The sequence below is a fragment of the Epinephelus fuscoguttatus genome, linkage group LG13 (genome assembly GCF_011397635.1).
Source record: "Epinephelus fuscoguttatus linkage group LG13, E.fuscoguttatus.final_Chr_v1".
NCBI classification, from domain to species: Eukaryota; Metazoa; Chordata; class Actinopteri; order Perciformes; family Serranidae; genus Epinephelus; species Epinephelus fuscoguttatus.
The window spans coordinates 39,627,688-39,644,769 of record NC_064764.1 but is presented as its reverse complement, the minus strand read 5'-3'; the positions used below and the strand labels follow the sequence as shown (position 1 = coordinate 39,644,769).

General features: G+C 36.8%; 1 protein-coding gene across 1 annotated transcript; it reads left to right on the top strand.

The window, feature by feature from the left end:
- The first annotated feature begins 316 nt into the window (after positions 1 to 316).
- On the top strand, positions 317 to 12,786 carry slc35a5 (solute carrier family 35 member A5). Its single transcript, XM_049593372.1, has 10 exons — positions 317 to 388; positions 3,493 to 3,649; positions 3,799 to 3,897; positions 5,079 to 5,212; positions 5,503 to 5,570; positions 6,065 to 6,253; positions 7,611 to 7,811; positions 7,904 to 8,031; positions 9,579 to 9,847; positions 11,795 to 12,786. Exons 2-10 carry the CDS (start codon positions 3,523 to 3,525, stop codon positions 11,861 to 11,863), a joined length of 1,284 nt encoding a protein of 427 aa, XP_049449329.1. The 5' UTR covers positions 317 to 388; positions 3,493 to 3,522; the 3' UTR covers positions 11,864 to 12,786.
- Positions 12,787 to 17,082: the final 4,296 nt, after the last annotated feature.

Here is a 17,082-nt window from a genome sequence, read left to right as displayed (position 1 = left end):
ATCCCAAATAGGGACCATCTGTGAGGTAAAGTCATGCTTTTGTATCAATTTCCAATCATGGATGACTTGTGGTGAAAAGCAGAGCTTAGTAAGTAGTTTAGAAATTTAAAAGTCACAAGATTTTAGAAGGAAAATGAAACCAGAAACTTTTCACCTTTTCTAAAGAAACTTTTTAAATATTTTAATTTAATTGTACAATTAATTTGATCTGAGCTAACAGCATCTAAACCCTCCTCCTCCTCCTTCACACGTTCATTAACAGCTGATTCACACGGATGTGCAGTGCGTTTGGGATGACGTCAGCGCGGCACCTGCTCCAGTGCGCCTGCGCGGATAAACCAGGAAGAGCAATGGTTCAGTTATGTTTTGGAAGAAAGAGGAATAACAAGTAAGTCTCACAGAGCTTTGTCTCATTTTCACACCATATCTGTGACGTCCTCAGATAATACGTGTAGTAATGTTTAAATAAACGCTCGTGTTGTTTTATTGAAGGTGTTTGTTCGCAGAAACGAGACGGTTTGTGGTGACAGTGACGCTAAATTAGCTCCGAGCTCTCAGACTTTGCTCGTTAGGTTCAATTGTTACAGTTAAATTCTGTGTGTGAGCAGATTAATTTACGTCCCTGACAAAAATGTGACTTTCATTCATCAATGTCTCGTTTGTTTTATCGTTTTATTCGTCCATTAGTGTTTTAAATATCAGAAAATAGTCGATAATGTCCATTATGACGTCTTTAAATTGTTTGTTTTGTTTCACCAACAGTTCAAACCCCAGACATATTTAATTTACAAAGAAGCAGCAATATGTGACATTTGAGAAGCTGGGACTGATAATGAGTTTTTAAAGTTTAAATAGCCAGACCCTGCAGCTCACCATCCTGCTCAGATTGATTTAATTCAGTGAGTTACTGGAGGTTTGTGTTGCACAGTAAACAGTTTACTGACAACTGTAACTTAATCAAATGTGACTGGAGACCAAACCAAAGGGCTCTTGTGTATGTGGCTAGTTGTAGCTGCTATTTATAACCCTAACATGTCTCATTATCTAGCAGAAGGGAGTTCCTAAAAAGCTAGAAGAAGTCAGACCAGGACAGAGCAGCATCATATCTGTCAGCCTCTTAAAATGATCATAAAATTGAATTAACACCTCTCTCTGAAACAGTTTAAGATAAAGCTGAAAAAATTCTTATATTATTTTCCAGATGATATTCAGAGTCCAATTGTTCAGAAAATTGAGTCTAGATCAGAAAGATCCAGATTTTGAAATCCCTTATTTTGCTGCCCAGGATCAGCTGAGCCATTTTACTTTTGTGCTGATTTCTCAAAGCAACGTTGGATCAGATCACCCTGATCCAGAAACAGACTTTTCAAGATTACCAACCACATACATATCACAGTGCACGCAGTCTGCCAATAAACACACTGCAGTTACTGTACCACTTATCATTGTAGGTTTCACAAATGAGAAAGAAATAGAGTTGTTAGAAACTGTAACTTTACGCCTTTCAGTCCAGTAGAATTTTAAAAAAGGATGTTGTCCCCATACATAAAATAACCCCCCAAATAGCTGTTAATATCAAACAAAAAGTAATTACTAGATAGCCTAAAGTCTACGTTATCTACTTTATCACAGTAACTGTTCAACAACTGAAGTGCAAGATATAAATATATATATATATATAAAAATGTGTATTTTTGGACCAATTTAAAAGTTTTATTACATTCTGTTCCTGAAATCCAGCCTGAATCCAACCTCCTGCTGGGATCAGAATAATCCCTTTTTTGGATCAAAGGAATCCCAATCCTACTTAAAAGTTTTGAACAACAAAACCAAGACTGGATGATGTGATCTCAGCCGATTTCAGAATCTTTTATTTGAACAACCTGTTTTTAAGATTTTATCCTATTGATAGCTGAAATCCGATCAGATTACTTTCGAACAACTAAACCCAGTGGATTAGCAGCAAAATGTTCCTTATGTACAGAACAATGGTCCATTGATATGTGGTATTAACCCAAATCATTAACTTACAGTAGTGTCTCACAGAGAAGAACCTTATGTGAAGTATAATCTAAACAAAAGACAAAGATCCCTGTGTGCACAGTTACACTCAGGAACATTATTAGCCTGAGGGGCTCACAGGTTCAGGAGGACAGAGCTTGTTCATTGTGTAAAAGAGGTTCATTTTTTGTTTTACTGTCCTGCTTACAAAGACAGTGAAGTGACCTCAGCGTACGTTGACTTCTCTCAGTTGACCATGTAAAATATGACCTGTTTTAAAGGTGGAACTTTTTTGTTGCAGGGCCTGAAACAGAAGGTTTTGTTAGAGGACGAGCAGTAAGATAGTGTGTACTTACTTTGGTCCAGACTGCAGCAGCTACAGTGCTAACTAAGAACTGGATCACACCCCCCACTGCTGAAGTCCCTACACTGGCTACCTGTGTCTTTTAAGATTGATTTTAAAGTTCTTTTCCTTTTTATTTAAAGCTTTAAATGACCCTTCTCCTTCATACATCAGAGATTTTCTTTAATTTTATGTTCCCGCCAGATCACTGAGGTCCTCCACTGCTTTACTTTGACATGTTCCTCATGTGTGACCTATAAAAGTACCAGTGAGAGTGCTTTCTGTTGTTTATGCCCCTCTTAACTCAACCTACCTTGTTAATCTGGCTTTTTATTTGGAGTTACATTAGCCTTAACTTTCATTGTAATCATTGTTTTTCCAGTATTTTATCCCTGCTGTTTATTTTTACTCTATTTATTTATTTTCTTTATATTCAATAGATGTTTAATTATAATTTTTTTTTTGTTTGTTTGATAGTTGTTGTTGTTCTTTTTAAATTATTTTATTGTCTGGAAAAAAAGATGATAAAAACGTATGATAAAAGATAAAGTAAAACTACAGGCTAATACAAGAGAAAAACAACCATCAGTTAAAAATACATTTCAGGAGAAAGCAATGGTAAAAAGATCTGACTTGAGATTATGTTTGAAAGTTTCAACAGATGTAGAGCTTCTAAGACCTTCAGACAGACTGTTGCAGAGTTTCGGGGCGTAATTAACAAAGGCTGCGTCTCCATGTCTTCTAGTTCTGACCTCTGAAACGATCTAAAGGTTTGAGTCAGAGGATCTCAGGGACCTAGCAGGCACATACCGGTATATCTTGACCATGTCAGACAGATCCATTTAGTGATTTAATAACCAATAAAGAATTTAAAAAAATTCTACACAGCTCATACAGCAGAGACCAGGTGATTTTTAGCCACAGGAACTTTGAGCTGTTGACAGTGACCATGTTGATCTCAGTAGTGTTGGACAGAGACACTCCAGTCCTTCCAGTTCTTTAGTGATGCCGATTCTGCAACTGAAACTGAGTACCAAACATACTGGGCAGCAGTCTGATACTACCACTCTGTGTGTGTGTGTGTGTGTGTGTGTGTGTGTGTGTGTGTGTGTGTGTGTGTGTGTGTGTGTGTGTTTGCATTACAACAGGTCTGACTGCTCTGAGCTCCAGTCCCGATCATGATGGGCTGCCACTGCTGCAGCAGGCTGTGCTCCCGCTCGTCGGCCTACACTCTGGCCCTCGGCCTGGGCTTTGTAACTTTGGGGACCAGTCGCATCGTGCTCCTCAAATTCTCCGCCAATGCTGGTGACTCACTGGATGCTATTTTTTATTTCCCACAGCGAGTTAACATGATGTGTCAATTTTGTATTCAAGTCAGCACACATTTAGATAAACATGCTATAAGATGTTTTTTCCACTGACGTGTTGTGTCTCCATTTGTGGTCAATCTGCAGAGAACAAGTATGACTTCCTCCCTGCATCCGTCAATCTACTCGCTGAGGCGCTCAAACTGCTCTTCTGCCTGGCTATGTCAGTCAGAGTGATCGTCCGAGGTAAACATTGAAGTTGTGTTTGCGTATGTGATGTTAAAGGTACATTATCCAGGAATTGTTGGTTCAACCAGTTTAAGAACATTTAAATTTGGGCCCTACTGCCTGCACTGCTAATTCATACACAGCAAGCTACTGTACTGTCATAGGAATGTTACATTAGTTATAATGGAAGAGCCGACACTTTAGGTAGCTAAGTAAGCTAAATGCCAGCACCAACCTGTCCAACAGAACACAGGCCAACTCCATGCTGCTCTTCATCCCCATCCTCTCCTTCAGTGCTTGCATGGAAAGTGAAAGCTGACCCCAGATTTACTGTTGTTTGAAACAAGCTTTCTCCGCTTGTTGCTTTGCCTCACTGTATTTGTGGGTTTTTTGGCACCTTGTTGGTGACTTTCGTAGCTTCCTCTTGGATGCATGCTGCTATTAGCGTTACCTGATACACAAAATATTCCAGTTTTTGCTCTTATTCCAAAAAGACAGCATTCCAACTGAGTTGTTTACATGCCTAATAAATAAAACCCTATTCCACTAATATTCCCAGTTATGTGCAGCTGTAAATACTCAGATTAACGTCCTCTAACATGACATTTATTATGTAAAAATGGAGGAATTGGAACAGCTGGAGCTGCCTGTGCCATTTTGCTCAAAGGTTTCTTCCGGTGGTAGACTTGTTTGACCATGCAAACACATCTTGCCTCTTTCGTCCACCTTATTGAAAAGGACGGTGTAGCCATATTTGTACATATTCAAAATTGTGTTGATATGCAAGTCTTTCACAGCTTTTATAGGAGGTGTGTTTCTTCCTCCGACCAGAAATGTGGGCTTTTCTTTTGCGCGTGCATCTCTGCCTCAGCCTTACAGACTGTTGGAGAGTTGGGTTGTGTGTCACTGCATCAATAAGTGCCCACACAGCCGACCATAAACAGGCCGTGTGACGCAAATTGGCGTAAAAACCTAATAATATTGGCATAACCCACATGTCTTAATCGGAAAATACTACATTTGGAAAAAGACATAATACACAAAATCCAAGCGAAATAAGCTGTTTATGTGACCTGTATCCAATTCAGAATATTGTCATATTGTAACAGAAGTGGAATTTGTAAAAGGTATTTTTAGTATAATCCTGCATAGTGTATCTTTAAGGTGTGTTTATCTGCTCTTTTTGTCTGTTTCCTCAGAGGGACGATCGTGCAGAGAGCTGGGGTGCTCCTCCAGCTCCTCCTTCCTCACCTCCCTGAAGTGGGCTGTCCCTGCTTTCCTCTACTTCCTCGACAACCTCATCATCTTCTATGTGATGACTTACCTGCAGCCTGTTAGTAAAGACTTTAATATTTTGTTATAGGACCATTTATATTAATTGAATTTTGAGTGTGAAAGCTTTACATTTGGAAAATGTAAATGCATTCCAGTTATCCAACCCCTATTAACATGTAAACCACACCTGAAAACCTCTTTTACCTCCAGTGGAAATTCTCTAAATGCAGATTTAAACTTCTCATTCCAGCTTTTACAAAACGTCCTGCGCTGAGTCTTTGTGTTTGATGTAGTTATTCTGTTCTGCTGTTTTATCTCTGAACCAGCTGTTCTTCCTCTTGTTCCCAGGCCATGGCAGTGTTGTTCTCCAACTTCGTCATCCTGACCACAGCTGTGCTCTTCAGAATTGTTCTGAAGTAAGTGTCAACGAGCCTGTAATGTTTTGTCCTTCAGCAGGACGCTGTGTCTGTTATTGTGAGTTTGACTGTAGCTGAGAGGTGCTGAGTGTGCATCTGTTGACACTTTATTTCATTTCCTGGTGTTATGCTGCGGCTTTCCCATCCCATGTTTCTTTTTTGTGACTCGTCTAGAAGAGATGTCTTCAAGTTTAACCAAATATTTTAACATTTTGTTTCTAAAAATGTGCCTTAACTGGCTTTAAAGTGAGCTTTATAATCTGTTGGACAATATTACTGAATGTACTGTACTTGTTCTGCTGTAACAGTAACACTTAAGCTGAGTGAAATACTCAAAATTGCCTTTTTTACTGGTGCACCATCTCATCAAGTTCGACATCTTGTGCATCCCTTCATACACAACACCTTGTAATTCTGTATATTTAAAACTTTAAACGCAGCTCATGTTAACCACAGAAGAAACTAACATTTTCACTTCTCACCTTCTCCTGTAGGAGGCGCCTGTCCTGGGTTCAGTGGGCAGCGTTATTCATCCTCTTCCTGTCCATTGTTTCCTTGACGACGGGATCAGGGAACAGCCAGAACTCTGTGGCTGTTCCAGGTCTCCACTCAAACCCCCTCTCCACCCCCTCCAACTCCTGCCTCCTCTACACACAGCTGCTGGAGCAGATGAGGAACAGCAGGTAACATGATGAACGGCAGATGGATGAAAAGAGTGCTCTCATATAATGTTGTCAGACTCATGATGGACAGTTTAAAAAGAAAGATCCAGAGTGTCTGCAGGTCCTTAAAAAGTCTCCAAAGTCCTTAAATTTAATTTATAAATTTTGAGTCTCAGAGGTCGTTAAATGGTCTGAATTGCCAAAAACATTTGATCTTATTTAACTTGTCTATATTTTAATTTCTTTTTGTGAAAGTCCACACGCCTGATGAATCAAATCTTTAAACCCACCAAAAAATCTTATCTTTTGTACCTGCTAATAACCTGCCTCTGCACAGGGACCACTACTTACATTTATACTTACCTGTCATGCTTGAATAAGAAACAGATGATTTGTCCAAAAATCAATTTTAAATCAGGTTAAAATTATCCTGAAAAGGTCTTAAAAGCGTGAACTGTGTGTGATACCTGTAGATGTCCTGAGGATCAGAATTGATGCAGCAGAACCAGAGATATCAACTTTTTTTATTCCATGTATATGTTCTTCTTTCTTGTCAAGACCTGAGGCCAGATGCAAAAAACTGTAGATTCACAACATTCTTTGTGTACGCACATAAGGATTTCGTCAGATTTATAAAGGCACACGCATGCTTGATTCTGTTTTATAAATCTCAGTCCTTGTGGGCGGAGGGTGAACATGCTTGAGCCTCATTTTTACCACCAGGGTTGCCATAAATGGCCCTCAAACATCTGTTTGCATATTGATAGTTGTTCCTGCTTCACCTGTTAGACCCGTTAATGAGAAGTACAGCAAAGTAAGTACAATTTAAGCAACAATATTATGTTGCATGGTGGGTCTCTTCAAGCAGCTGCAAGGCTGAGGCTGTTTATAACGTCCGTACCATTAATTCATCACATGGTTCTGCAAACATCGTTGAGATAATATCTCAACCGTCACTGACTCTACAAAGTGCCGCTCAGTTTAGGATCAAATTAAAGGTAATTCACACGTGAATGATGCTCAAGTGTAAATAAAAAATGATGAAATTCATCTCTCAGAAGTACCTTAAAATTAAATTTATGACTGTGCTTCTGAATGAGATTTTACAGAATGCTGTGCTGACTGCAAAGTAATGAAAGAAACATGACACTGGCAAACAACCTGAAAACAATGTTACTGTTTCCTAATTTATTTTTAATCTCCTCCTCATCACATCACCCTCTGCTATCTCAGCTAAAACTGTGTGTACGCTGCTCTGACGCCCCCCTGAGGTGCACACATTCTTCCTTTATAAATACCAGTTTCACCAGGTTCACAGCCTGGTTTATTCTTCAGTTATGTTCTATTATCCTTGTTCATATCTTTTCTCCCTCTTCAGTGCCACTGAGTCGTGGGTGTCATCCCTGCCCGGCCAGGCCTGGAGGGACAGGGTGGTGCAGAAGCTTCGGTCTCTGGGTGTGGGTCACATCCTGCTCCTCCTCCAGTGCTTCATCTCCGCCATGGCCAACATCTACAATGAGAAGATCCTCAAAGAAGGAGACCAGCTGACTGAGAGCATCTTCATCCAGAACAGTAAACTGTGAGAAGTGACTCAGTGAAGAACATAATAAAGCAGAGGATGTGTGGCTGAAGTCAGTTCGAATCTGAATAATGTGCTTCATGGGTTTGTAGGTACGCCTTTGGTGTGGTGTTTAATGGTCTGACCCTCGGGCTGGGCAGTGAGGCTCGAGGCCTCACCGTGCACTGCGGCCTCCTCCATGGACATAACGTGTACTCCCTGTTACTGGTGCTCGTCACGGGTGAGTTAACAGTTGTGTCAGTAACAAGTTGGTGCCGCTGTGGTTACATTTAGGTAACTGTGGTAGGTGGATTTTTATTTTACTTTTGGACAGAAACAGTCGTCAGTCTCTAAATTAACCAGCTTCTGCCTGTAGCTTCATATGTAACACACATATTTGATGCTGTATCCATTGCAAGTAAGAAGTTAGTAATTCTGACTCAGTAGTTTGACTTCTGATCTCAATGCACCCAATGCATCTGCTCAGGAAAACATGGACTCCTGCAACAAATTGATGTTTGTCAAGTCTCTGAATCATAAGCATCTTCAGACGACCTAAATCAATGACTTCAGAGTTATTAGGGAAGAGAAACAGCATACAAAAAAGGGCCAACTGTCTCGCTCATCGTTGCTCATTAAACTAATGAACAGCAGTGCAAAGTCGGGTGCCGAGCATACTAGTGTGAACCATCACAGCCAATTGCATCAAATTGTTTTGTGGATTCATTTGGTGTGGACGGAAACAGAGGTACACATGTTCACAAAGACCTCTGTCAAGCATAAATCAACTGAATGGAAATGGCAGCTATGACACTGGACACATCATTGATGAAAACGTGATTCTGCTCAAAATCATGTTTTCATATTTTGGAGCAAATGAACTGAAAACCTACAGTTGCTTCTCATTACTATTGTGACTTAAGCACACTAGGGCTCTGATTGGACTCAAAAAACAGCCCGACCCACATGAACCTGCACAGTTTCTGTTCCATTGCCTGATTAAAAAAAACTGAATTTCTGCTGTAAAAGAAATCTATATTATATATTTCTTAATATTAAAACATTGGGTACAAGCTAAGGGCTGACGTGTGTTCTCGCACCACTTCTCATTCTTCTCTTCCTTATGTTGATAGTCTGTCGTCTCATGCACGACAGGCTTGGCAAAGCAACCTGTGCCTCTTGGGCCGTGTAGTGCGCACGTGCGCAGATGATGATCACCACTCTTTGCTGCATGTAAACACACATCTCTCCCACTGCTGGGGAGGCAGAAGGAAACTCTCATTTTCTGTCCCTCTCTGACTTGCGCTCTCTTTCACACCCCTGGTTCTCCACTATATTGCTCCGTTGTTCACTTTCCCTCTCTCCCATAGTCCCTCCCTCTTTCTCTGCCTTCTCCTCTAGATTCAGTCTATTAAAACTCCAATTTACGCATGAAAATTGCCATTAGAGAATTGTCAGAAAAAACAAAACATAAAAAACTGTTTGTAATTAGTTGCACAATCACATTATGTCCACCCTGGCTACTAAATGTAAATGCAGGCTGTTTGAACAGACAAGCAGTGCTGAAATTTTCTGGATATTTTGCAGGCATCATTTGTGACTCCTTGCATTACCAATAACAAATAATTTACCTGGAAACTGTAGGTTCAAACTTTTGATTAAAGGTCAATGCTGCTGTCTCCAAATAATATCTGTGAACATCAGTAAACTTCCTTAAGGATGACCAAGTTTCAAGGAGTGTGTGTGAATAAGGTAAAAAAACAACCCTCTCCTCTGTCTTCTCCTCAGCTGCCCTGGGTCTATCTGTGGCCTTCATCTTGAAATTCAGAGACAACATGTTCCACGTGCTGACGGGCCAGATCACTACCGTGGTGGTAACCGCCCTCTCCCTCTTCCTCTTTGACTTCCGCCCCTCGCTGGACTTCTTCCTCCAGGCTCCCACAGTCCTGCTGGCCATCTTTATCTACAACGCCAGCCGGCCCAAGGACCTGGAGTACAGCCTGCAGCAGGAAAAGCTGCGGGTCATCAACGGAGAGGTGTTCGAGAGGTCCAGAGGGGTAGGGAGTAAAACACAAATCTTCCCTTGTCACGCACACAAGCTTTTCTCACAGCTGTGTCACTCACCTAACGTGCATGTAAGCCCCTTCCTCTCCTCCCACACACATACCGAGCTCTCTGTAGGACGCTTGGCTCTCAGCGCTCTATAATGTGATTTCTTCAGCTCAGGAGGAAACCTGATTCCCTGCTATGAAAACAGCATTCAGACTCATGCCGCTGCATTACCTCATGTAATTTCATTAGGTCAGTGTAGTTTATTGGATTTTGAAAGAGGAAGCTATTAAACAGGACAGATCTCTGTGGCGTCCTTATGAGGACACTGTGCTAGAGTAAGCAGGACCTGGAGCGTGAGTGGTGTTCAGCTTGGAAGGTTAAGGTCTTCTCAGACAAGAAGCAATTGATCCGCAGAGTAAATTATTATTTTCAGTGAGAGGTAAGGAGGCAGGTAGGGAGGGCCACGAGCCGACAGGTGGAGCAACAAGGAGATGCAGTCCCCTGAGACTGCCTCGGTTGTGCTCGTCCTACTCACACACCCTCCTGCTGCCAGAGTTCAATTGTCTTTAACTTTTTCTGCACACTGCAGTGCAAATTAATGGATGAGAACCCTCATCTTTGCAGATTTTGAGTTCCCTGAAATAAAGAACTGTTTTCCAAACAGCTATCAGGACATAAACAGAAGGGCTTGTGAGTGGCAGAGCATCAGCGCAAAACTGAATGGATCAGCCTTTAGTGTTTAGTGAAGATACTGAGATGTTCAAGGGATCGTTCAGACTTTTTAAAGTGGACTTGTATGAGGTACTTCTCCATAGTCAGTGTAATACAAACAGTGGATGTCAGTTGGCATGCCCCCAGTTTGGAGAAGCAGGCTGGAGTGCTGTCACTGAGGCTGAGCAATGCACTACTGTGGAGGGGTCAGCAACAAAACGTATTTTAGCTGCCTAAAACAAATCCCACCTAATAGTCTATAACAGTTTAAGTATACAATATGTTGAGAGTATTTTCACTGCTTTACCTTCCCGTCAGACGGCCCATTCCAACAGGGAAGCAGTTAACAGCTTCAGTTCCCTATCTGTGCTCTCATCGAAGCCAACAGACTCCATTGACAATGGTATCCTGAACACAGGAACTGTGGGTCTACCGCTGCCTCAATCAGTTAGTTTGTCTGTGTTATTGTGTGACTTTGGCATTTTTTTCTGTTAGTTCAGATTCACCAAAATCACACAATAACACACAAAAAATAATCTTCGAGGCAGAGGTAGACCGGAAGTTCCTGTGTTTAGATATGTTAAATTAGCATTTTTCTGAAATATGATGGAAAAAATATCATAAAAGGTCATGCCATAAAAGCATATGAAAAATCATAGTATAGTATATAAATAAATAAATGAAATGGTCATTGTTAAGTGTGTGAAAAATATCATAAAAAGTCATAGTATAGTATGTCATCAAATATATCATAAAAAGTCATAGTATAGTATGTCATCAAATATATCATAAAAAGTCATAGTATAGTAAGTAAAAAAATTCAGCCATATGCATAGTATAGCATGTGACAAAATCATAATATAGTGGGTGAAAAAACATTTTTAAAAAAAGCAATGTGAAACAAAATCAAAAAGGTCAATGTACAGTATGTCAAAAAATATATAAAAAGAAAAAGTCATGTTGTAGCAAGTAAAAAAAAAAAAAAAAAATTATAGTATGTCTTTATAAATGATCAAAAAGTCAAAGTATAGTATGTGATAAAACTGTCACAAAAAAATCAAACTATAGTTTGCCGTAAAAAATATCATGAAAAGGTCAGTTTGCAGGAAAAAAAATGATAGAAAGTCATGGTTTAGTGAAACAGTACATTTGGCTGCCGCAGATACCTTTTATACTGCGGGTTTGTCCACAGGATTCTTCAGCAGCACTCTGATCTGCTCTGCATATGTTTTCTGTCACAGGACGGCGAGGAGCTGGAGCTGCTGACGAAGCCCAACACAGACAGTGAATCTGAGGAGGAGTCCTTGTAGTACTGACTTATGATGGAAGATTTTCACTGCTGCTGATATTAAGAAGCGATGTAGTCATGGACGCAGCGTGGTCACAGATTTCTGTCTCAGCTCATTTATTGAAATGACTATCAGCGAGTGAACAGTGACTGACAGTGCTGCTGGACCGTGGGATGAACTCTGTCAGACACTTGTGATAGTAACTAAGGCTGTTGTGTATATATTGAAATGTGCCTGTCAGTATGAGTGCTGTTATTTACATAGTGAAAGAAGCACCAGTTAAACCATCAGTGTATGTACTGCTGGGAAATACTCTAAGTATCAGTGTATTTGCCACTTTGGATCACTAAGGATTCTTGTTCGGGATATTTTGTCTCCTCTGATGATTCCTCTTGTTTGTGCAGCTATTTGACTTGTTCCAGATGATTGATGGGTTTAATGACCAGAGTTTTATAATTGTAAATGCAATGATTGTAATGATTGGCTTTATACTGTTTTTAATGTCATTGGCAGCGTGCAAGAGAAGAGTTCATTCAATCTATAGTCAATATTTAAACAGTGTTGGAACTTAAGCACCAAATTCCAGCACAAAGTCACAAACTGCAGCATCACAAAACACATTACCAGAAATGTACACGCACACCAGGACTGTTTCCATGACAGTGTATGGAACTTTCTATTTTTCTGCTCAATCAGTGTATTTTCTTAAACATGAACCAGAACCATGAGCATTGACAGAATTTAGCAGTTAGGATGCCTGGATTTCTGAAAGCACAACAAAGTGGCTCCTGGTTCTTATTTGGCCTTGAACATTTCTTTGTTTTTTTTGTTTGTTTTTTTTGGTGGAGGATTGATGTAGTACAACTGTGATATATAATTCTTGTGCCATAAAGTTTGAACATATGCCAGTTGTTCTGAAATAAACTGCAAGTGAAGTGGTTTAACTTTGTCAGAATAAAAGTAACAATCAGAAGAGAAAAACTGGCATGCAGCAACAGCAGTATAGGAAGTGGAAAAATGAAAAAACAAAAGGAAGAAGAAGAAGCAAAAGGTAAGGTATGGTTAAAAACATGACAAAAAAACGAATACTGGAGAATTGAGAAAGAACAAAGATGTTTAAAAGCCATTTTTATTGTGTTTAATTCTAATTGTTTCACACATTTTAAAAAATATATAGGCTTGTTTTCATTGTCAAATGGCAAATAAATTACGGTCAACCGAAATGTTTTCATTTATCATCAAGCCACTAGGAGGGGATGTAGCTTAAAAGATTATTTCAATGTAGTATGCCATCAATATCAAGCAAAAAAACTCATAGTATAGTATGTGATCAAAAATATAAAGAAGTCATAATATAGGGTGTCATTGTAAATATCATAAAAAAAGTCATAGTATAGTATGTGGTCCAAAATGTCATAAAAAAGTCATAGTATAGTATGTTGTTCAAATTATCACAAAAAAGTCATAGTATAGTATGTGGTCCAAAACATCATAAAAAAGTCATAGTATAGTATGTCGTCCAAAATATTATAAAAAAGTCATAGTATAGTATGTCGTCCAAAACATCATAAAAAAGTCATAGTATAGTATGTCGTCCAAAATATTATAAAAAAGTCATAGTATAGTATGTCGTCCAACATATTATAAAAAAGTCATAGTATAGTATGTCGTCCAAAATATCATAAAAAAGTCATAGTATAGTATGTCCTTCAAATTATCATAAAAAAGTCATAGTATAGCATGTCGTCCAAAACATCACAAAAAAGTCATAGTATAGCATGTCGTCCAAAACATCACAAAAAAGTCATAGTATAGTATGTCGTCCAAAACATCATAAAAAAGTCATAGTATAGTATGTCGTCCAAAACATCACAAAAAAGTCATAGTGTAGTATGTTGTTCAAATTATCATAAAAAAGTCATAGTATAGTATGTGGTCCAAAATATCATAAAAAAGTCATAGTATAGTATGTGGTCCAAAATGTCATAAAAAAGTCATAGTATAGTATGTTGTTCAAATTATCATAAAAAAGTCATAGTATAGTATGTCGTCCAAAATATTATAAAAAAGTCATAGTATAGTATGTTGTTCAAATTATCATAAAAAAGTCATAGTATAGTATGTGGTCCAAAATATTATAAAAAAGTCATAGTATAGTATGTTGTTCAAATTATCATAAAAAAGTCATAGTATAGTATGTGGTCCAAAACATCATAAAAAAGTCATAGTATAGTATGTCGTCCAAAATATTATAAAAAAGTCATAGTATAGTATGTCGTCCAAAATATCATAAAAAAGTCATAGTATAGTATGTCGTCCAAAATATCATAAAAAAGTCATAGTATAGTATGTCGTCCAAAATATTATAAAAAAGTCATAGTATAGTATGTCGTCCAAAATATCATAAAAAAGTCATAGTATAGTATGTTGTTCAAATTATCATAAAAAAGTCATAGTATAGTATGTCGTCCAAAATATTACAAAAAAGTCATAGTATAGTATGTGGTCCAAAACATCATAAAAAAGTCATAGTATAGTATGTCGTCCAAAATATTATAAAAAAGTCATAGTATAGTATGTCGTCCAAAACATCATAAAAAAGTCATAGTATAGTATGTGGTCCAAAACATCACAAAAAGGTCATAGTATAGTATGTCGTCCAAAACATCACAAAAAAGTCATAGTATAGTATGTTGTTCAAATTATCATAAAAAAGTCATAGTATAGTATGTGGTCCAAAACATCATAAAAAAGTCATAGTATAGTATGTCGTCCAAAATATTATAAAAAAGTCATAGTATAGTATGTCGTCCAAAATATCATAAAAAAGTCACATTATAGTATGTCGTCCAAAATATTATAAAAAAGTCATAGTATAGTATGTCGTCCAACATATTATAAAAAAGTCATAGTATAGTATGTCGTCCAAAATATCATAAAAAAGTCATAGTATAGTATGTCCTTCAAATTATCATAAAAAAGTCATAGTATAGCATGTCGTCCAAAACATCACAAAAAAGTCATAGTATAGTATGTCGTCCAAAACATCACAAAAAGGTCATAGTATAGTATGTCGTCCAAAACATCACAAAAAAGTCATAGTATAGTATGTTGTTCAAATTATCATAAAAAAGTCATAGTATAGTATGTCGTCCAAAATATTATAAAAAAGTCATAGTATAGTATGTCGTCCAAAATATCATAAAAAAGTCATAGTATAGTATGTTGTTCAAATTATCATAAAAAAGTCATAGTATAGTATGTCGTCCAACATATTATAAAAAAGTCATAGTATAGTATGTCGTCCAAAATATCATAAAAAAGTCATAGTATAGTATGTCCTTCAAATTATCATAAAAAAGTCATAGTATAGCATGTCGTCCAAAACATCACAAAAAAGTCATAGTATAGCATGTCGTCCAAAACATCACAAAAAAGTCATAGTATAGTATGTCGTCCAAAACATCACAAAAAGGTCATAGTATAGTATGTCGTCCAAAACATCACAAAAAAGTCATAGTGTAGTATGTTGTTCAAATTATCATAAAAAAGTCATAGTATAGTATGTGGTCCAAAACATCATAAAAAAGTCATAGTATAGTATGTCGTCCAAAATATCATAAAAAAGTCATAGTATAGTATGTTGTTCAAATTATCATAAAAAAGTCATAGTATAGTATGTCGTCCAAAATATTATAAAAAAGTCATAGTATAGTATGTTGTTCAAATTATCATAAAAAAGTCATAGTATAGTATGTCGTCCAAAATATTATAAAAAAGTCATAGTATAGTATGTCGTCCAAAATATCATAAAAAAGTCATAGTATAGTATGTCGTCCAAAACATCATAAAAAAGTCGTAGTATAGTATGTCGTCCAAAATATCATAAAAAAGTCATAGTATAGTATGTCGTCCAAAATATCATAAAAAAGTCATAGTATAGTATGTCGTCCAAAATATTATAAAAAAGTCATAGGTATGTCGTCCAAAATATCATAAAAAAGTCATAGTATAGTATGTCGTCCAAAATATCATAAAAAAGTCATAGTATAGTATGTCGTCCAAAATATTATAAAAAAGTCATAGTATAGTATGTCGTCCAAAATATCATAAAAAAGTCATAGTATAGTATGTCGTCCAAAATATTATAAAAAAGTCATAGTATAGTATGTCGTCCAAAATATCATAAAAAAGTCATAGTATAGTATGTCGTCCAAAATATTATAAAAAAGTCATAGGTATGTCGTCCAAAATATCATAAAAAAGTCATAGTATAGTATGTCGTCCAAAATATCATAAAAAAGTCATAGTATAGTATGTCGTCCAAAATATTATAAAAAAGTCATAGTATAGTATGTCGTCCAAAATATCATAAAAAAGTCATAGTATAGTATGTCGTCCAAAATATCATAAAAAAGTCATAGTATAGTATGTCGTCCAAAATATTATAAAAAAGTCATAGTATAGTATGTTGTTCAAATTATCATAAAAAAGTCATAGTATAGTATGTGGTCCAAAACATCATAAAAAAGTCATAGTATAGTATGTCGTCCAAAATATTATAAAAAGTCATAGTATAGTATATGTTCCAAAATATCATAAAAAAGTCATATTATAGTATGTCGTCCAAAATATCATAAAAAAGTCATAGTATAGTATGTTGTTCAAATTATCATAAAAAAGTCATAGTATAGCATGTCGTCCAAAATATTACAAAAAAGTCATAGTATAGTATGTGGTCCAAAACATCATAAAAAAGTCATAGTATAGTATGTGGTCCAAAACATCATAAAAAAAGTCATAGTATAGTATGTCCTTCAAATTATCATAAAAAAGTCATAGTATAGTATGTGCTTCAAATTATCATAAAAAAGTCATAGTATAGTATGTGGTCCTAAATATCAACAAAAAGTCATAGTATAGTATGTTGTTCAAATTATCATAAAAAGTCATAGTATAGTATGTCGTCCAAAATATTATAAAAAAGTCATAGTATAGTATGTCGTCCAAAATATCATAAAAAAGTCATAGTATAGTATGTTGTTCAAATTATCATAAAAAAGTCATAGTATAGTATGTTGTTCAAATTATCACAAAAAAGTCATAGTATAGTATGTGGTCCAAAACATCATAAAAAAGTCATAGTATAGTATGTCGTCCAAAATATTATAAAAAAGTCATAGTATAGTATGTCGTCCAAAATATCATAAAAAAGTCACATTATAGTATGTTGTCCAACA